The 21,869-nt window shown below is 40.3% G+C and overlaps 1 protein-coding gene across 1 annotated transcript; it reads left to right on the forward strand.

Moving 5' to 3' along the window:
• The first annotated feature begins 84 nt into the window (after nucleotides 1-84).
• MAN1B1 (mannosidase alpha class 1B member 1) lies at nucleotides 85-20,081 on the forward strand. Its single transcript, XM_040607656.1, has 13 exons — nucleotides 85-308; nucleotides 2,565-2,673; nucleotides 3,335-3,471; nucleotides 4,539-4,699; nucleotides 6,421-6,530; nucleotides 7,799-7,984; nucleotides 10,111-10,259; nucleotides 10,901-11,089; nucleotides 12,110-12,300; nucleotides 13,319-13,439; nucleotides 15,927-16,124; nucleotides 16,462-16,593; nucleotides 17,464-20,081. The coding sequence occupies exons 1-13, from the start codon at nucleotides 171-173 to the stop codon at nucleotides 17,665-17,667; spliced, it is 2,025 nt and encodes a 674-aa protein (XP_040463590.1). The 5' UTR covers nucleotides 85-170; the 3' UTR covers nucleotides 17,668-20,081.
• The last annotated feature ends 1,788 nt before the right edge of the window (nucleotides 20,082-21,869 follow it).

Consider the following 21,869-nt stretch of genomic DNA (forward strand, 5'->3'; position numbering starts at 1 on the left):
GTTGCTAGGTTGCGGCTTCACCGGGGGTGCCATAGAGTCCCGGAAGTGCTGTGGGGCTAGAGCGGCACCCGGAAGCGGCCGCTCCGCCCGGCTCTGTGCTGGGAGGAGTGATGATGGCGGCCGGCGCGCGGGGTGGCGGGCGGGTGGGCAGCGGCCCCTGAGGCGCCGCCATGTACTCGGCTGCCGCCGCCGCCGTCGCCTCGCCGCCGCGACGGGACTTCATCTCCGTCACCCTCAGCCCGGAGGAGGCGGTGGGGGCCGGCGGCTACAATAACAGCAAGGCCTGGAGGCGGCGCTCCTGCTGGCGGGTGAGGGCGGGCGCCGGGCCGTGAGGGGCCCGGCGCCGCGGGGGTCTGCGGGCCGTGAGGGGACCGGTACAGCCAAGCTGGGTGCAGGGGGCACCTGGCAATGAGGGAGCCACGTTGGGCTGGGGAAGGCCGGGCTGTAGGGGGTGGGCGATGAAGTGTGTCCCTAGGCTTGAGTGCATCTGGACTGTGTGTGTGGGGTCCTGGCTTGGGACCCCCCATTCCGAGCTTGGAAGGAGGCCTAATCTGTGAGCACTTGACGATAGGAGTGCCCTGGGCTTTAGGGAGGGGTGGTCCCGGGCTGGGCTCTCTGCTCTCAGCAGTGCTTGGGTGGCATCTGCCCACCCGGGAGGGGTTTGTGGAGTGCAGGCTGGCTGAGGGTGCTCTAAGTTACATCTTAATTTTGGTGAACAAAGCTGAGGCAGGAGGATATGGTGTGTGTTTGAAATACTGCCCTCTGCTAGTGGGCATTTGGGAGGCAGTCCTGCTCTCTGGGTGGCGGCAGGGTGAGATTTGGTCTTGGTGCCTTTGCCTGCTATTTTAGGGTTTGAAGGGGGACCACCGTCCTCTGCCCTGGGATAGTAAAGGGAACAGTTCTGCTTTCGGTGGGAAGGCTGAGTGTGAGAAGAGGGGTCTCCGGCAGAGCCGTGTGGAATTGACCTTGTCTGCTTGGGGGTAGGGAGTGGGCAGGCAGCTTTGCAGGGAGTGGGAGTCTTGGGCTGGAGAGGGAGGATGGGAAAATGTGAGTCAAAAGGGCACGATAACCCTTGTTGCAGATAGGAGATGAGGTATAGCCACTACAGAGGCTTTACGGGTGGTCAGATGAAGCATATGAAGAACTTGTTTAGGGTATGGCAACTTCTCTCTTTTTAACAGCTAGGGAAGTGTGGGGATAGGGCACAAGATGTTTTGCCCTTCCTTTTATCCTTATTCTTTGTCAGCAAAAAAAAAGAAGTAAGATGGTGGTAAATGCCCTGTTGTATTCTTGTGCCTCATTCCCACCCATCCCAAGACACCACAGTCAATGATTCTTTTTTCCATCCTACCTTGAGGAAACACAGGGCTGCTGGGTTTTAAGCATTCTTCTGAATTGGGAGATGATGATGGGGTTTGCTGTGCAGTTAGAGCTGAAGGTAAAGGTGTGGAATCAGCATCTTGTGGTGTGTGTAGTGAAGGGTGTACAGGATTTCCATACTGTCAGCAGTGTGGGAGGAAAATGGGAAATGTGTGCTTTGGGGCTCAGAAACATGAACACATTGACAATTCTTCACTGAAACATCTGCAGCCTCTGGTTGTTATTAAGAGGATAAGGACTATGAGAAGCACTGTGGGGTGTAAAGTGGTTTGTAGGAAACTGCAGGTTCCTCTCTGTATGCCAAAACCAGTAACTGGAAGCAAAATTCTGCTCTAGTAAATTTTGATAGGACTGTTAGAAAACTAACAAAATGGTAAGTTAGCAGTTAACGTTTAACTCCAACTTCTCTCTCTCTCAATACACAAAACTTCTTTCTCAGGCTAATGTAGCATTTGCTGTCTGACATGCAGGATCTTACTGTATATACATCAGTTTTAAAAACACGTTTTTGCCCAGGACTAAACTTGAAAACATTGTGGGTTTGTCTTGTTCATTATTCTGTTGGTTTACTTCATTTTTGTATTGCTGCAGGTTGGTGACTTTGTGGTGGCAGGACCTGTTCTGTGTGGCAGATCCATGCGCTTAGAGGCATGATGCCTGGCTTTTCTTGCCCAGTGATAGGTGCTTAGCTGATTTGAAACTTTTTTCTTTGCTGCAGTAATATTTTTAGTTTTCCTGCGACTTTTTTCTGTTTCTTATTTTGCATGTTTGTTCTGCAGTACCTCCCCAGCCAGAAGGGAGGAAAGAGGCTTTTGGCTTATTTCCCAGTTGATATCTGGGCAGATGCACAGGTCAGCCAGCAAAGGTTGTGATGAAAGTCTGTGCACTGTAGGTGATGCTCTCTGGGAATCTCAGCACTTGGCAGTCTCTGAGGTTCTTGGAGCAAGTGGCTCTGATGTTTCTCTGAGACTGCTGTGCCTTATGCTAGCATGTTATATTTCTATTTTTCTCTTAATCAAAGAAAATAAGCAATGGATGCCTGCAGTTGGAAACAGAGGGTAAAATTAAACCTACTCAGTTTGTGTTTCTTGCTCTGAATGAACTGATAAGAGTTTATTTTCAAATGAGTAGGCTCTTAATGTTGTGCTAAATACTCTTCCTCTTACTTATTTTCTCTCCTAAAGAAATGGAAGCAGCTGTCTCGACTACAGCGGAGTGTAATTCTCTTCCTGTTTGCCTTCTTGGCAGTCTGTGGAGTCATTTCATACACAAGCATGGGGGAACCATGGAAAAGTATGTGTTCCGTATAGCTCAGAATTACCAGAACGGGGCATTATATTTAAGAGATTGTTGTATTTATTATAACTAGTTTTAATTTTTATTGACAATGACTGGGTGTATCCATTAAACCACATCTATGAGGTGATATTATGTGACATGTTTCAGTGACTTGTTTCTGCTTAATCACAAATATTTTTCATATGCCTTTTCATTGTTTATCTCTACTAGAAGAATGTTTTGTTTTAACTGATTAAGATTTGGAGGCTGAGTGTGATTCTTCTATTATGTCAATATTGGTAACCCAAACCTAAGCAGTATTAATAAGATAATCCTCTCTTGGTTTTGATTGTCCATCAGATTAGAAATTCCAAGCTTTTCTACAATACAAAGGCACATTTACTTTTGATACTATCTTACTGCCTGTATTGAGTGTCTAAAATAACAGCAATTAAAAACAAAGCATGTGCCTTTTAGCAGCCTCCTTGTATGTTAAGGGAGAGTGTTAATACCAAAAGACGCTTTGTGTCTAACCGTTCCTGTGTGTTTATCAGTTTTGTGAATGGAAATGCTTTTTGGGGGTGCATCTAGTATGTGAATGCAGCAAAATGTTACAAATTTCTAGCTGGAGCCTAAACTGTTGATTCCTTGTGCTGAGCAGTTTTTTTGTGTCTAGGTCTAACAAACAAGTCATTGGATGATCAGAGAACAGAACCAGAAATTCCTGGATTAAAGTTGGCAAATCCAGCTGTTCTGCCAGCACCCCAGAAAGCAGATGCCAACCTTGGAGACTACCCAGAGCTTTCACCACAGGTACTATGAGAAGAAATGAGTTTTATAAAGCTACAAAAGTTTGTGAAAGCTGCAGATGGTGCTTGATTCCAGCAGTTGTTGAGGAGAAAGGAGTTATAACTTGCAATAGAAATCTGCTCTGGGTGGAATGCACTCCTCTCAGGAAGGGCTTTGGTATAGTATATCTTGGCTTTACCTTTTTTATTTGTGTTCAGTGTACTATTACTTAATCACTGGTATACCTAGGAGTGCCAGGACTTTAGGTCACAGTGACCTCTCACTTGAGGCTTCACTTCCCTGCTATGATTCATTTGTTTGGACTCGGAGTGCTCCGGACATCAGTCCTGTTGTTGTGAGGAGCCTAAGTAGAGTCGTGGCTGAGTATGACATGCAGGGTAGAGTCAGCGTCACACTGAATTGGAATAGCTTTTTTTTGTAGCTTGAGAAATAGCAGCAAACAGAACAGATGTTGGTAGGTTTTGAAGGATTACATTTGTGTGGAGTGTGACGGGAAAGAAACATGAACTGACTGTGTGGGTTAGTGGAGTAGAGGAATACTGGTGACTGTGTTGCTATTCATGTATTTACCTCATGAAATTTGGGATTTCCAGTTAATGACTACAAAATGTTGTATTAAATTTTTCCCTCATTTGCACAAATGTACATGTAAATTACTATATAGTAATTTTTGGTATTATCTAACACTGGCATATTGTAAGCTTTTTTTTTCATGCTTTTTTGCTGGTTTGAATAAAAATTCGTTGTGCCTAGTAAAATGGAATCAAATATCTTTACAGTCCTTTGGCAGTGCTTTGTGTTAAATTAATACCTGGTAGCAGTAAGGGAGTTTAAAAGCGATTTATCAGTGTAAGCTTAAGGATGGGATAATTTTCCAAAAGTTTAAAACAAACAAAACCCCAAGGTCTTTAGCATACCTTCCATTCAGGGCAGAACTTGCATGCTGATATGATATCAAAATAAGATTTATCTGAAGTTTGTGCTTGACACTGGAATGCTGTTCATTTATGGTTTGAAATTTTACCATCTCTGCAACATACCAAGCATGGTTTTTTTCTTTATTTTCTCAGAAGCCGCCAAAACCACCTCATGTTCGGCGTGGTCCTTCCAATCTTCAGATCAAGCCCCCATGGAGGGATGTGAGGCTGAAGACCCGACATGATGCCAGCAAGGCTGCAGAAGAGCCGGTCCAGGCTGATAAAGAAGAGAAAACAGAGAAATCCGTTATCAGGTAGAAGTGTTTCCAGCAAGTTACAGTGCTCCCCCCTTGCCCCTGTCAAGACCCATTGGATGTTGGAATGGAAATTGTAAGGGCTTTTTTTGTCTGTATCTGAGGTTGATTTCTTTCCTTGCATGTATTTGTTCTCAGGTCTGGCCTGACAGCTGTTGGTATTGCTAGGTTTATTTATTTAATCTCAATGAATGTGTGGCTTTTCTGTTTTTACTGTTTACATCACAGAACTGCAGAGTATTTGGAGCCTTACAAGGCTGTCCATATTTCTAATACGCTTAGACACTCTTAAAGCTCAGGAGAATTCTCAGTGTCTGTAGGTTTCTGCCATTTGTTTTGCAGTAAATACTAATGTACCAGTATTGATACAATAATACTGTCAGAAGTGTCTTTGTCCTTGGCCAGACTTGGAAAATTATACCAGTGTCAGTGTTGGTTAGGGGTGTGATGCCACTAAACACGGTAAACCCAAGTTGAACTGGAAGAAGCCATAGATGTGTACGCGGTTGTGTGCGTGTAACTGTATGAGATACACTTCTTTCTTAAAAAAGATTAATCATACAGTTCAAAGACCCCCTTATACAGCTATGGTAATATCTTCTACAGAGAGTCTATGCTGCTGTGATTATATTTATAGTAAGTTATTCCCTAAGGTATTACTGATTGAAATCTTTTGATTTGCGTATACCTGAAAGGATGTAAGTTGGATATAAACTACTACAAGTTCAGCAGCGGATCTTAAGATTTGGAACACTAGGCTTGGATTTTAATATGTTTGTGTCCTTTTCAGCACTGGTACAGCTGAGCTGATCTTAGCGTCAGAACTGTGCCTGCATCAGCATTTTGGCTGTTAGTATTATCTGATACCTCTCAGAATGACTTGGAAGAGTTTTATCCCTGTGCTTCCACTTCTGCTAAAACTCAAGAGTTAAACAGGTGGTAACCGGAAAACTTGGGATAGGAATGAAAGCCTAGTGAAGACTAGTTACAAATTTAAAGAATGAAAATAAGAAATGAAATTATTTGATATTTGTGTGAATCTGTATGCTGACTGTAAACAATATAAACTTTAAAGGTCCTGTAAGCCTGGTTCCCTTAGGAGGCATATTATAAACTCAGAGTCAACATATCTGTGCATTGAATAGCATGGTCGAGTTTGTTTGATCTTGATATGAACTTGAGCTCAAATCCATTCTGAAAGACTTCTCCTTCGTGAGATTTTTAATAAAAACCTGTAAAAACTGATTTATGCATCTGTGGTGGTAGGGAAGGCTTGTGAACCCCTTGGTAGTAAAACAAGTACTTTAAGCACCTAGTCCTTTGTGCTTATTCATGATTTTTTGATGATAATAATTCGTGTGGTACTATTTAGTGTTAGTGGCTCCTTTGATCATTTCAGAATTGTAAGTAGCCAAATACTTTTAGTGCAGCACTCTCAGGTGTTTTAATTCTTTTTAGAAGTTCTTTATTCAGTTCCATTGCCAAGATACTTGATGGAATTCCAAGAGCCTGTAAAACACATTTCTTAATCCAGTAAAATTTCTCTGGTGCAAATTTCTTTGAACAGAAAAATTATCTAGTGGACAGGATAATTATTTTGATCCTTGATACAAAATGCAACTTCTGTTTTATCAAAGTATTGTGGGGAGAAAGGAAATGCAGGATAAGTCTCATTCATTTGCATGGCTTTCTGTGATCAAATTAAATCTTAATTACTGCAGCTGGAGAGGAGCAGTGATAGAACCTGACCAAAGCACTGAACCTCCATCTATTAAAATAAAGGAACCAGAGAAGCCTTCATCTGTGGAAGCTGAAGACCAGAAGGAACCAGGTAAATAGTGCAGTTAATGATAAGTTTATTTCTGTTCACTTCTGTGGTTGAAGTTGTGCAATTCCTCCCTGAACACATCTATTTAATTAATTTATTTTAATTAAAAAAAAGCTGTAGGAAAGGTTATTTACCTAGGACATCCAAGCCTTTCAGTATCCTTATTCCACCATGACAGCCTTCAGAATTTGAAAATAAATTTTAGTGACAAATCTTTGAAATACAGCCTCTGTGAGGAGGCAGACATTCCCATCTTTTCTCCAAGAAAGGATGGTCTAAAGAGAGCTTGAAAGGGGGACAGCATCCTTTTTCAGCAGTGGTTTTCCTTTTGTTCTGCAAATACAGGGAAAGTGACTTCCTCCCTGAATTAAACTGAACTATTTTTAAGGCTTACCAGAAAGCTGTAGAATTTGGTTTTGCAGCTGCTGTCCTTGTGGAGTAAAGAACCTGTTTTTCTGCTTTCTGGGCTCATATGAGGAGGTTCTGGTATGATAAATGTGGCATATTACAACGTGATATATTTGGCTTTTGCTAGCTTAATATATATGGGGTTAGTTATGCTGCTTGGCGTTTCCCACTCTAGAAATCTTTGTCTGAAATGTTGCAAAACTATAAACAGCTAATGGGCATTACATTTTTCGTGTTGGAAGTGTAACATGAGCTCAACTTCATGGCAAATTGCGAGCAAAAATTTCAGTAAAGCCACGGTAAAAGATACGGCTTTGCTCAAGATGGAAAATGTAAATTTTCTTCCTTTTTGTATCAAATGAAAAAAAAATAAGAGAAATCACTTCACATAGCTGATTTTAAATTTAGAAGAAAGCAATGAATAGGACCAGCAAGATGAAGAAAAAATGGTATGTGGTAAATTAGCTGAGGATTGTATTGTTAAGCATATGTATTCAGCAGCTGAATTACAGTTGATTTAAGCAATCTTAATTCTGATATTTCCTGACTTTCAGGTCTTTGAGCTTTATTGATACTCATGTAACAGCTGTGCATGTGATTGTTTTATCTGTGTAAGTGACTTTTTTTTTTGCCAGGGAGAGATCTCTCTTTCCACCTGGCTAAATTGCACCAGAAACACTGACTGGTTATTCCATAGAGGAGAGGCTGTACTGAAAAGAATATGAGCATGGTTTTTCCATTACACTGATCATGTAGTGTGGAAGAAAGTTTATTTTGGGTAGAATGCAGCAAAATGGTGTTTGGTATAGCTGCATAACTCCCCTGCCAGAAGTCTTGAGCGAGGTGCTGTCTTCCTTTTGCAGTGCCCATAAATGAACGTCAGATGGCTGTGATAGAAGCCTTCCGCCACGCATGGAAAGGATACAAAGATTTTGCCTGGGGCCACGATGAGCTGAAGCCTTTGTCAAAGTCTTACAGCGAATGGTTTGGACTTGGGCTTACCTTAATTGATGCCTTGGATACTATGTGGATTTTAGGCTTAAAAGAAGGTATTTTTTTTTCTCCTCGCTTCCCCACCCCCTCTAAAATAATTCCTTATTTTTCTGTTCAGGCAGTACACGTTTAGAGTTCTTTGAGGGGAACATTTATTGCGTGTGGCAAAGAAGTTCAGTTTTTATGGATAAAAATAAATATAAAACCACCCTCTACTATATTAAAGGACACTTTTTCTTGGAATAGAATTTTGAGCCAGAAAAAAAATAATTCTGCTGTTACATATAACAATGGGTATATCTGCTAGAAACTGAGGAATGTGTTAATAAGCCTCCTGACTTTTGTTTCTGTCCTAAAACCCTAGTGCTATCTTTGTGCCGTTATACATTGTAGGCTCTCTACTCATCAGTCTTGTGTAGATAGCCTGTGAGCTCCTAGGTTGTGTTTTGTCACACCTAATACTAATATTTCATATCTGGATTTAAGAAAGTTGTTTTTGTAAGGAATCAATGGATGAAGAAAGTATATTCAGTACCTCTTTCCTGAACTACTCTGTGGTCTGTATTTTTGCACATTTATTCTGGAATTGACTATGTTAGAAAACTTTCAAAGAGTTTTTAAAAACTAAGCCAAAAATTTGTAATTCTGTTGAAAAAAAACTTGCTTATTCAGTATTTAAGAGGATTTTTTTGTTTGTTGTTTTGTGTTTTTTTTTTTTGTGGTGCAGGTTTTTTTTAGTGGTATTAAAAAATTTCTGGAACTGTATCAATTTAACCTTGGTGTAGATAGCCACCTTTGTAAACTTCTATCAATCATGCAATTTTTTTGTGTGAAGATAGGAAGAACAGAGCTTCTAGTAAGGGGACAATGAACAGTCAAAGTCTTTCATGGTTCTGTCTCTTCTGCCTTTGAAGTTTGTGTAGAATATTAAATTGAACAGAACCTCCACATCATTTGTCTGCAGCTCTAGGTCTGAGCAGGCTATCTTGAAGTTTCATCAAGTTGACAGTGTGCAGATTTTTTTCATACAAAAATAATCGTGAACTGCATAGAGCTTTAAAAATAAGTTATTAGTAATTTAGATGTGTTGAAAATGGGTTCTTGGTGAAAGCTTGTTCATATTTTGTAGCTGTTGTTTTGCTGATTGCCTTAGAAAGCTCCTGGGGTTTCTTCTGAATAACAAATGCTATATAAATGAAAGTTCTGTTTGACATTACCTATCTTTCTTCTAAGCTGATGAGTGCTGACGTTTCTGTCAAAGAGGACCTTACCTTTTCTGTTGTACTGCTAGATTGTGCTTAACGTGACAGCAGAATTTTTTCTGTGGTTCTTCTCAGTTTACCCAATATTAACCCAACATCCAAGACATTTTTTCTCATGAGAACAAAGAGGCATCCTTTTGCTTTAATCTCCTGTGGAATACCTTCCATTTCTGGGAAACTGGTTGTTCTGCGCCTGCTCACAAGGAGGAGTTTCTGGAAGGTGTGACTTAGCTTAGTCTTCACAGTTAAAGGCATAAGCTATCTCAAACTAACTCACATGCACATAGACCCTGTGCAAAAGCAGTCATTGAATGATGCTACTGCTAAGTTGGCTGTTGAATCTAAAATGGCTTTTTCTTTTACATTTCTTTTTTGAATCAGTGATAAACCATTCTTCTTTCTAGAGAGAAAAAATTGCATACTTGGATTTTATGGGTTAAGTGCTGAAGTAGGATGCAGGCTTCCCGGGACTTTGCTTGGCTAAAGGCTATACTAATGGCTGGTAACTGATTTTAGTAGATAACAGCTTTGGTTTAATAAGATTTAATTAAAAAGTTAAGAAGGCTCTTGTGCAAATGTAACTAATTGACAAGTCAAACGGGTGGACTTAAAAGATCTCAATTTTGTATTTTAATAAAAAATCCTCAATTTCTTCTTTTTTTTTTTTTTTTTTTTTAGACTATTAGGAACTTATTTTATTTTGCTGGGTATTTCTGTCTGTGCATCTGTGGTGTGTACTGAATAAGAATTAAGCCAGTGGTAGGCAAACTTCTTCCAGCATGTGCTCTTCATTTTGAGTTTTATCATCTCTGTAGACAGATATAAGTAAGTGTCATGGATATATGGAATACTAATGTCTCTAGTCTAGTTGTTGGAACATGTCAGAAGTTCATAACTGAACTACCTTTCATACTTTGCAGAGTTTGAAGAAGCAAGAAAATGGGTAGCAAATGATTTAGTATTTGATAAGAATGTGGATGTGAACCTCTTTGAAAGCACTATTCGTATTCTGGGGGGCTTGCTGAGCACCTACCATCTCACCGGAGATAGCCTCTTCCTGGAAAAAGCTGTGAGTGACTGCTCTTCAAATGAAACTGGATTATGTATTCCATATTGGACAAAGTTCAGGGAAAATTAAACAGAAAGTTAAATGTTGCTGTTTTTTAATAGTTTCAAATTTAAAGCAGTGGGAAGGGATTTACCATTAATCTTTTAAGCCTGTGCTTCTTTTTGTTCTCTGGATAACCTGAGAGCCTTGCTGTGTTTTATCAGGTATTCTTATATGCCTGTTCTTCTGTTGATGAAGAGCTGACCATAATAAAGTTCATGAAACAAAAGAGGATATAAATGGTTGGCAAAGATTAATAGTTGTCTTTTGTCACCCTTTCTGTGTGTCTTACAGCATCAGCCACCTCTTTAGATTAGCTAGATGCAGCCAATGACTTCAGAATTACAACACGTGGCTAGGGATTGCAGACTCAAATGAGGCATGCAATACTAGGAACAAGGTAGAAAATCTGTAGTCACTACTATGAATAGATCCATGACCCTTTCTAATTCTTGGCTTTCCTGCACCATCTAAAACTAGGCTGCTATCCTCTCTTTTTCTTTCTGCTTTGTGAAAGAAAATCTGAAGGAGTGTGCATGTGTTCATGTATTTAGGTTTTGTTTTGTTTGTTGTTTTGTCCTGTGCTCTTGGGTTTTCTTTAGAAAGACATTGGGAACAGGCTTATGCCAGCATTCAAGACCCCCTCCAAGATACCATATTCAGATGTCAATATTGGCCGGGGCACTGCACATCCACCTCGTTGGACATCCGACAGCACTGTGGCAGAGGTGACTAGTATTCAGCTGGAATTTAGGGAGCTCTCTCGTCTCACTGGAGATGAGAAATTCCAGGTATGGAAGAATCAGCTGATATTTTTCTCTTTTTCCACCTGTCTATAGCTCCACCACTGACACTCCATCAATACACGTGGTCTCTGTAGTCTGTAAGTGATGTTAAATGAGTTGAGAAACTTTAGATGAAGGAAGGAAAAGAAACTAAGTAATTCCAATTATTTTCTTAGATACCAAAAAGTAATAGTGGAGGTAAATTATTTTTCTCCCTCAGAAACAGCTTTTGATTAAAAACAAACAAAAAGCTCACAGCAAAACTAATCCACAACAAAACCCACTCCCCACCACCCCCACCCCCAGTTGTTATCATTAGTATTTTTGTTTGACGCTAGGTTGTCAGGGTTTGAAAAAATAAGCCTCCCCCTAAATAGGGGACTGTGAAACTGTGCCTTGCTTAATGTTGTTAGAATTCTGTGTGCGGTTTCTTGATGCCATTACGTAAATGCAACGAACAAAACCTTGGTGTTGCATCCAGGGAGCTAAAATGTGATTCACTAGATAAGGGTCTCACAGCAGGTCACAGTGTAAGGAAGAGTTAGCTGAAATAAAAATAATTCCAGGGAAAAGAATACTTTCCACTCTTCTTTTCGTTTGGCAATGTTGTTTTACTGTTGTAAACTGTATCCATAGCTCAAGTTTTGAAGAGTGCAGTTATTTAAAGAAATTATAGCTACTGCATGATTCATGTAGTTGTTATTTTAGCCGGACTTCTACTTTGTAAATATGAATAAGTTAGGTCATAGTCTCGTGCCGTAGTACTGGCTTTTGAGTGGGCTTACTTGAAGGAATGGAAATAGTTATAATTCTTTCAGAGTGCTTAAATGTACCCAGAACAACATGTTTTGCAAGTCAGAAAGTTTGCAACCCTGTATTTAATATATTGCACAAGCTGAACTTGATGTTCCTGATGCTAATTTGAGGAAGAATATTTAAAGATTTGTCATCAGCCTGAAGTTACTAGCCACAGTTTTGTGTATCATTCCTACCTGTAATTTATGTTTGCTATATTCTTTCTTTTAGAAAGCTGTAGATGAGGTGATGAAGCATGTTCACACCCTCTCAGGGAAAAATGATGGACTAGTGCCTATGTTCATAAACACCAACAGCGGGCAGTTCACTCACTTGGGTGTCTATACTCTGGGAGCCAGAGCTGACAGCTACTATGAGTATTTACTCAAGCAATGGATTCAGGGTGGGAAAAAAGAAAATGAGTAAGTTCTTTCCACTTCTCATATTGATGTGAGAATTATGTGAGCTGTAAAACTTTCTGGTTTAGTTTGCTGCTTAAAGAGAAATAATGTAAATGCCCAATAGCTGATTGAAAATATCACTGTTTTAAAAGCAAGCTAAGCAAGAAATAAGGACCTGTGGTAACTTGATATAAAAACAGTGTGAGTTAGGCTTAGTCGTGGAACTTCTCTTCAGAAAACTGTTCTTCCTCAGCACATCAGATGTGAGGAGTGTTATAGACAGGAGAAGAGAATGAAGTCTTTGCAGTAGATGGGGGGTGTAATTAGACACTTCTGAAATATTGATAATACTTCGTTTCACCAACAATGTCTATGTTTTCTCTGAGCTTGTTAGGGAAAGGTGAATCCTACAGGATGGTTGAGGTGGGAGATTTAATCCATAAGGAATAACTTTCCTCAGAAATAAGAGGAGGCTGAAGTTTGACGTTTGTGTAAACTTTGCTTTTGGTCTCTTAAGTTTCTCTTACCTGCACTGGATAGGTGGAAGAGAACATTTGCAAGGAGCAGAGGAACTAGAGATGCTAAAAAGAAGGCTTCTGCCAAAACAAGACAAAAAATCTAAGCAGTTTTTATCTGCTTATAAGCCAGTTATGTTGGACTTGTTCATGGGTTTAATGCATATAGAGCGATAACATGCCTCTCTGAGGCTTGTCTTTATATCAGCAGGTGCATCTATACAAAGGAAGTAAATGGAATCTGGTTACTGCCTAGAAACAGTTGGGGATATGTTCTCTTTAATACTTAAATTTAGAGTTTACTTAAAGTAAACCCAATATTCCTACGTGGTAGTGATAACTTAACTAATTAATGTCCATTTGATGGTGACTTGAAGACGTTTTGTCAGTCTTCACATTTGATGAAATACTGTTCTTGAGACTGAAATAATTGTCTCCAAAAGGATTGAGCTGAACATCAGCTGTGGTTAAATGTGTTCTGACTGCATGTATGTGAGCCAACTGGGAACGATTTTAATTCACAGACTGTTGGAAGACTATATGAGAGCCATAGAAGGAGTGAAAAAGCATCTTCTTCAGCGATCAGAACCCAAGAAGCTTACTTTTGTAGGAGAGCTTGCTCATGGCCATTTCAGTGCCAAGATGGTAAGAAGCTGCATTTAAAAACACAACAAAAGAAAACAGAAAAACCACCACCACCAAAAAAATCAACATATGGACAGGGAAAGCTGCTTTTTCTGTCTTTCCTCTTTCCCCCCTTCAAAGAAAAAAAACTCAGGAGAAAAAAAAAAAAAGCCCAGACTATATATAGCCAGTGTGATGGCAGTACTGAGTAATTAGTTTGTAGATACTCGTCACCTGTGCAAACCAGGGGCCTTCCCTTTGGGTTAATCTAGGAAATCCACTTCTGTTCCTGTAAGCCTGAACATTTTGCTGCTGGAGTCAAATTTTCTTCCTCTCTCCTCCCCTTCCTCTTTTTTGATCATAAAATTCCAGTACCTGAAACTGTTGAGGTAGTGCCTTTTCTGTGTATTATTTATTTTCCGTAATTCAATATGTGTGAACCCTTACACACCTGGCTTTTCAGGTTTACCTTCAAAAGAAACAGGTGATCTAATACTGTATTACTGGGTCAAAAAAAACCCAAAAAACCCAACCTGATAATTTTGGAGGATTCTGTCCATTTGTGATACTTGTTTCTTTTCCTACATGTACAGTTATTGAGTAAAAAGTATGCTGCTTGCCAGTGGGGCAAATTGGTTGATCTTAACTCCCTGCTCTTAATTTGTGCATTCATACTCTTTAGAATGCGTTTTAGGATCTTTCAGTTAAAGATCTTGTGTAAGTGCAGGTATAGCGTGTGTGTATGTGGCCTTTTTTTAAGATGAGTGGTGTATTATTAAATTATGTGTAGCCTTATACATACTTTTTCGATTCCTGAAGTGAGCTTTAGTGAGTTCTTTGACTTGGTTGGTTTATTGGTGTAGTATTTTTGAGATGTTCAGTTCTGTTTTTCAGCAAGTGCTTCTTGCATTTGAATTTCCCAAATGTTTTCCAAACCGGCTGTGAGTGGGGCTGGAGTCTGGGTTTTGGGTAAAGGGGCTTCCTTTTCCCAAGATATGACAGAGTTTAATTCGGACAGATAGATTTGGCTTAGATTTCTGCATGTGTCAGTACACTTGCTTCTGTTCCAGGGAGGAGTTTTGGTATTTGATCAGTTATTATTGGGTGAAAGGCTTGACAGGAATCTCACCCTGGCCAGCTGGAGAAGGGGCTGTTTGTCTCCTATGTCTGTGTTGACAATCTCCACACTCAACCATTTCCTTTAGGACTGGACAAAGCTTTTAAAGGTCCATACAGGTGCTGCTTGCCCACCAGAGTTTTTACTATTTTTGGATGATGAGACATGAGATTTCATTCTGAATGGTAAGAATTATTTGAAATTCCATATGTGACATTAATCTGCAGTTCTTACATTCAGAGTATCAGTGGTGGATTAGCCCCTGAAGGAGGACAGTCCGTCTTGTATTGCAAATTGAATATTTGGGCATTTTATACAACCTGTTTTCTGATGTGTTCTTCAACTGACTTTGACAGTTGAGGTTTTTTTGAAATCTAACTAAATTATGTTCCACAGTTCTTGAAGTAACACCACTCCTCTTGTTCTTTGAACAAATTGTTTGCTGTAGCAACTAAAAGCTGAGCAAGAAAGTCCCTGCAGTCTTTTCATTGCTGCTGTTCTGTTTTGGGAAAGCAAGCAGAAATACTCTTTACACGATCGTCCTCAGGTGCCCCTCTTGCATATATACATGAAGAACCAGTGATATTTTGTTCAAGGTGCCTGGTATCCATGGCATTCAGCTGGCAGTAAACAAGAGTCTTGGAGGGCTAGTGGTGAGAATGGGAACCAGCTGTATCCCAGAGTTTAGAAAAATCATGCTCTTGCTTCTTTGGTGCTTTATAGACATGAGGGGTAAAAAATTGCTATTACCCTAAATAATAGAGTTGCAAGAAAGGGGCAAGCTTCCAGGCAGAAGTATGCTTGAAGGCTTATCAGTGTTTTCCAGTTGTATCAGTGAGTCTAACAATCTTTGCACAGATGTTACCTCTCTTGCAGTAATGCTAAGGTGATTATTTCAGAATGAAGAAAATCTCCTTCAGCTGACCTCTCCCCTTTCTCCAAAGCTTTGTTTTCTGTGGCTGACTCCCACCTCTGTACCATTTTAAGTTTAAAATTAAATTCAGATGGTCAGTTTGTCCCTTTAGGTGTGTCTATTGAGAAACATTTAGGTGATTCTGCCCACCCCCCCTTCAGGAGTTGGTATGTAATGTGTGCCAAAAACCACACTCTTCTTTGCCCTGTCCTGGGACCTCTTTTTCAAGAACTTTACATAAACCCAGTGTCTTGTACATTTTCCAAATTAATGGTGTCTCTAATAACACTGCCTGCCTTACGCTATATTACATCAGATTGTTAAAATGTTACCCTCAAGTTCTTGGTACCTGAAATGTGTTTTGAAGAAGAGAAAGAATTAAAAAAAAAAGACACACACATAGGGACACAGAGGCACACACAACAAACAGGTATTCACGTGTCATTTTTTCCACAGTAAGAGTTGTCTTGTCTTGCAGGATCACTTGGTTTGCTTTTTGCCTGGTACTTTGGCACTGGGAGCACACAATGGATTGACTGCTGATCATATGAAATTGGCTGAAGCCCTTATAGAAACCTGTTACCAGATGTATGCTCAAGTAGAGACAGGCCTGAGTCCGGAGATCGTGCACTTCAATCTTCATGCGCAAAAGGGCCACAAAGATGTGGAAATCAAGGTGAACAGATAGGTGGTCTGAACTGTAACTCAGTGATTCTTTTGTGTCTCTATTCTGCTGTTGAAACTGCCAGCCGGGTATTGGTGATGTGCTCTGTGGAGCAGCTTGTTGTTTTGCTGCCTCGCTAGTCTAGGTGTATCCTAGCCTTTGTTTTTAATTAATCTTGTAGTGTATTTAGAAGCTGTTATGCAAACTGAACTCTTTGGAATAGGTGGAGATGGGAATTGCTGTTTTTCTTCCTGCTTGTGTCCTTGAGGAAATTCCCTGTCTGAATTATTCTTGCCTTTTTGTTGTTTTTTTTTTTGTTTTTGTTTTGTTGTTTTGTTTTCTCTTCCAGCCTGCAGACAGGCACAACTTACTGCGACCAGAAACTGTGGAAAGCCTTTTTTATATGTATAGATTCACTGGTGATAAGAAATATCAAGACTGGGGCTGGGAAATCTTGCAGAATTTCAATAAATATACACGGGTAAGGTCAACTTATAATCACCTTGTTTCTGTCAGGACTGTATTAGCTCACTTGCTCTCTAACAAGAACTTTGGAAACCTGTTATCTTTCAAGAGTCATCAGGTACCTGTGGGGAAATTTGCAAGAACCCACAATAAAATTCAGTTTATGCGGTGCCTTACAGTTTGAGATACGCTTAGTGCGTTCAAGGAAAGAACTTGCATTACATTGCTTAAAAAGTAAATGCAGAAGCTGTACACAAACTACCGAAATGTCTCTGCTTCTTCTTGGAAGCCATTAGGATCTCTGCTGTTACGTTTTTTAGAATTCAGAGGCTGAGAAGGACCTGGCTGGATTGAAGGAACCCTTTGGTTAAAGTTGGGAAAAAAAATAAATACTGCCATGAAATGGCATTAATGCTTTAATTGAGGGGGTTTTGTATTCATTCTGACTACAGTGCTCATGGAGATATCACTCTGATATGCTGTAAAAGTGCGGCCTAGATGCCCGTGGTCATTAAATATCCATGGTCTGCTCTTAAGAGGAAATAGGTATGGTACTTTGAGCAAGTCAAATGTAGAAGTTGCACTACTTTCTCTACATTTGTCCAGAAACTTCAAGGGGATGCTCTTTGTGGTACCTTTTTAAATTAAGCATATGGACATTTAACTTCATTTTATCCTCCTTGTGGTTTCTTTTAAAAAACAATGAGATTTTTTTTCATAACTGAAGTTTTATATGTGAACGAAAACCAAGACTGAAATGAAAAACATGCTGATCTGTTTCTTAGCACTTACTATTTCCAAGTGCATCTGGATGTTAAGAAGTAAACATTATTTTAGTATATTGAAATATAAAAAAAATCTGCTTTTTTTTTTTTTTTTGGCACAGGTTCCTACAGGTGGTTATACTTCCATTAACAACGTCCAGAATCCCAGTAATCCAGAGCCACGTGATAAGATGGAGAGCTTCTTCCTTGGGGAAACACTCAAATACATGTTTCTGCTGTTTTCAGACGACATAGACTTAATCAACCTTGACAAATATGTATTTAACACAGAAGCTCATCCACTCCCTATCTGGGTGTCAGCATAGACTGGGTGTCAGTAGATCTTCTAGTGGTGGCATTTTTATCTTCAAGTCCCTATACTTTTCAGGGTTTGAGGAGAGATGCTATGTTGCACCTTTTTTTTGGCTTAAACAAATGAAACCTTTGGGGGAAGCATCTCTGGTTTGGAGAAGTCATGTCAGTCTTAAATCTTAATCCCTGGTTCTGGGACGGACAAGCTGTGCCATACTGAGCTGGTTTTCCTGGTATTGATTATGAGGTTCAGAGAACAGAGGTGTGGACCATGACATTCATGGGGCTCTGGAGAACCAGAATGCACTCACATCAGTCTTACTAAATGCTCATTAAATATCAGGAATGCAGCAAGTAGTCTTACAGCACAGGATTGTTCCTGGAAAGAAGGAGTAAGCCTACAGGTTTCTGGTTTATTCTGGATTTGCTGAAACACACTGTTCCTTCGTAAGACTGTGTGGTGTTTCAGGTGTTCAGAGGAATAAACAAAGAAGTGTAATGTCCCAGGTAGAAGCAAAGCTGTCAGTATTGCTCCTGATACTCTGATGTCATTCCAAACTACCGAGCTATGCTGCATCACGTTAGAAGAAGGAAGTGGCAGCAAAGCATCTGTTGTACAGTGTCTTAGTTTTATAGAGCACTTTGAACAATCTGTTGAAGCTGTATCTGAAATGAATGATGGAAAAGAATTTGCTGCTGGTTTGGCTCAAAGTGGTATATAATTTTGTAGAAGTATTGCAGTTTTTTAACTTATCTGCAGGAATGCAGGAGATAATGTGAAACGCAAGTGAAACTACACATACATTTTATATATTATTTGCATCAGTTAGACTCAGGTATTCTGACTGAAAGCTGCTTTCTGAGGTTGGGCACTGGGAAAGCTTGTGAGCACATTAGGTATAATTCTAAGTCAGCCTTCTTCCGTCCTTTCCTGTCCAGATACTGCATTGTAAGGTGGTTGTTGACTCAAAACAAGTGTACAAATGTACAGCAAAGTTCACCTTCTTCATAATTTTTTGGACTGTGGAGAAATTTTTTCCCCCCCTTAGGAGTACTCTGGGTAGAATTATTTTCATTGATAGTATTAAAAGCAAGCAATCTAAACGTATTGCAAGAATTCCTGGTCCCAAATAGAATTAGTGAAATCTGTTCAGTTGCTTGAAGACAAAGCAGACCATTTTTTTTTTTTTTTGGCAGGAATCTTATGGGAGCCCTGGGATCTTTCATTTTTATATGTGCAAATAGATTTTAAACCATGAATTTGGAAATCGGCTTTCTATAGTGCTTTTCCTTTTGGAAGAGCTACTTGTAGCTACTTGGACAGTCCTGTATCCACCAGTAAGTTCTCAGAAATGTCCTTGTGCATATTTCTGAAAGAGGTGGTTCTCACCAAAATGTTCTTTCCCCTCACATTAATGGGAGCAGTGGGAAGTACGCAGGCGCGTGGTAGTGACAGTGAGGTACAGTCCCCTCCAAATCTAGGGCTGCTAATTGGAACTAATGAAATCTGACTGTAATGGTTAATTTTTCAGTGGCTGAGGGGGTACATGTATTTTATAGTATTTGTAAAGGAAGATGCATCTTTGTTTTATGCTGATAAGTTCTGTTCGCTGGAGTCAGAAGCTGGGACCACTATTTAAGTGTTTTAAAGAATATTTATCATTCCATGTACAATGATGGCTTACGGAAACGGACAAATTTTACAAACTATTTAAATGCACCTTTTTCTGTCATCAAAGAGACCCTGGGATTTGCAAGACATGACAAAGTTTGTGCACAGTGTTCATGTTCCTCCAGTTCACCTGCCACCAGTAACCCTGGAAATTAGTTTCTCACTTGCGTGTGCAGTGGAATCCAGTAGCTGTAGCCTTTTGTCTGCACAACAGATTTGCTCCTAAGACTTTTGTTTTCTTTGACATAACAGTAAAGAAGGAAAATGCTGTTGAAATGTGAGAGGAAACACCTTCATTGTTAATGCTTGTGGAGTAGGTTTCTGTTTTTGAGGAGCTGAGCCTTGGCTAAAAGCTGAAGGCTTAAAACTGGAGACAAAGAAAAAAAAAAAGATAACTTCAGTGAGACTATTCAGGTCCAGCTGACTTGTGTTGCTTTGGCCTTGTGCCTTCAATTGAAGCTGGGATTGAACCTTTAGTTAATGACTTTGCTATGGATTGTAAAACTTCTGCTGCTGTTTCACCTAGACGGCAGCCCTACTGAGGAAACAAAGGCATTTCTTAGAAAGTGGAACACACAAATGTTCACCAAAAGTCTTCTGTTGTTGAAGTCTTATGCTAGTCTTAATGTAATTGACTCTACAAATGGGACTGTGGGAGTCTGTATTATAATTGTTTTGCCTTACGATTGGCAATAGTCCATTTCATAATGAGTTAAAGGAAGGAGAGAATAATAAATCATCACTTTCCCAAACACACTTCTTGTCTTAGCTGAGCCTGTTGGTCCAACTGATTTCTTTTCTACCTAATTATTCCTGGGAAATGGAATCTCTTTGCAAAGTGCGGCTTTACTGTCCTCATCCTTTAAATCTGAAGTTAAGATTGTTCAGCTCTATATTTGAGAGCAAATGTTTGTTTCAAACTCCTGTATCACATGTGAAATGGCACAAACCGAAATGATAAAAGCTTAATCGGCTTCTTCCTGTTCTTTTGCAAAGGTCTTTTTAACTGCTTACTTATTGTTACTTCCTTAACATAGTATGTTTTGTCATCAGATTAGTCTCTGAGCTTCACAGCCCGTCACGATTCCGCTGTGTGCTCCCACAGCACGACAGAAGTTTTGCAAGTCTTTGAGAAGTTTTCTTTTGAGCACTCTGGGGTTCTTTGAGCCAAAGCCTTAACTGCAGGGTCTGTAATCCATTTTGGTATTTCAGCGTACCGGTACGCTTCTGATGCTTGAGTCAAATGTTGCAGAAAGGCCATCTCTTCTGTCCTTTTGCACAAAGAGCTGTCCTGGTTTCTCTCCAAGAGCTTGAATGCCTTGCCTAATTAAAACAAAAAAAGAAAAAAACCCATCCCCACCCAGCTATACTGTTCGCTTATGCTTTCACTGAGAAACAGAGATGGGTATGGGCACAGCCACGGAGTGCTGCACAGCTGTAGGACTTGGAAGTCTCACACGCTGGGCTTTAAGCCATAGCTCAGAAAGAAACACTTGTTTGCTCTGGGAAAATTCAGTAGGTGGATGGGGCCACAGTTAGCATCTCGGAACTTTTTGAGAACTGAAGTCTGTCTCACTACAGGTCATAGAAATTGGCAGTTCTGCAAGGTCTGAGGCATTGGCTGGCAGGAGCCGCTCTGCATTTCACACGGCTTTCTGGTCACAGGGTTTTCAACCTTCCATGCAAAGCTCAGATACAGCTGTATTTACTTGTCCAAATACTAGGCAAAGAATCTGCTTTGTTTCTTATACCAGTGTGACAGGGCAGTGATGAGGGATGCAGACAGGATAGGTTTTTGTAACTAACGTGTTTGCAGTTGCGAATTTCTCCTGCCCTTTTCCTGTAGCTGTGAACTCCTCGAAAGAACCCTACAGGCAGTTCAGCTCCCAGTTTCCAGTGTCACACTTGGTATATTTAACAAGACCAGTAAAAATGACGTGCCAGGGTAGTTCCATGATGCTGTCTGGCAAGTTTGTTGCTTCAACAGAAGGGTTGAGGGTTTCCTGACTTTGGATTGAGGAAGAGTGGCTTGGGGTTTTTTTGTCTCTGAAGTATTGCTAGAACTTGCTGTCAGAGTCTGGAGGTCTCAGCTTCCACTAAAATCCAACCCCAAGTTCTTCAGAAATGGATGACTTGGGCTTGCCAGGAGAACCCACTGATTTGCATGATCAGTTTTCAAGCTCTGACTTAAAGGCATGTGACTAGAGAGACATTTCTGACTGTTTTATGCCATGTTCGCATCTTGATCATACTCCTTGTGCTGGTACATGACGATAGACTAAACAAGCCTTTTCTCACCAGCCCTGCTGGTACAGGTCTCAAGCCAGCATGGGGGCTCCACCCATGGATGGGGTCTTGGGTCACTTTGCTCACGCTCCATTTTCCTTTTGTGTTCCCTGAAGTTCAGCCACAGGCAAGTTCCAGTGATTGGCAAGAGCAGTGACCGCTGCTGCTGGGCTCTTCCCTTCGGCTTGGAGAGCACCACACAGCCAGGGTTTTCCGCTCAGATCCCGTTCTTCCACACCCAAGGCCTCAAAAGGTTAT

The sequence above is a fragment of the Falco naumanni genome, chromosome 9, assembly GCF_017639655.2.
Source record: "Falco naumanni isolate bFalNau1 chromosome 9, bFalNau1.pat, whole genome shotgun sequence".
Classification (NCBI taxonomy): Eukaryota; Metazoa; Chordata; class Aves; order Falconiformes; family Falconidae; genus Falco; species Falco naumanni.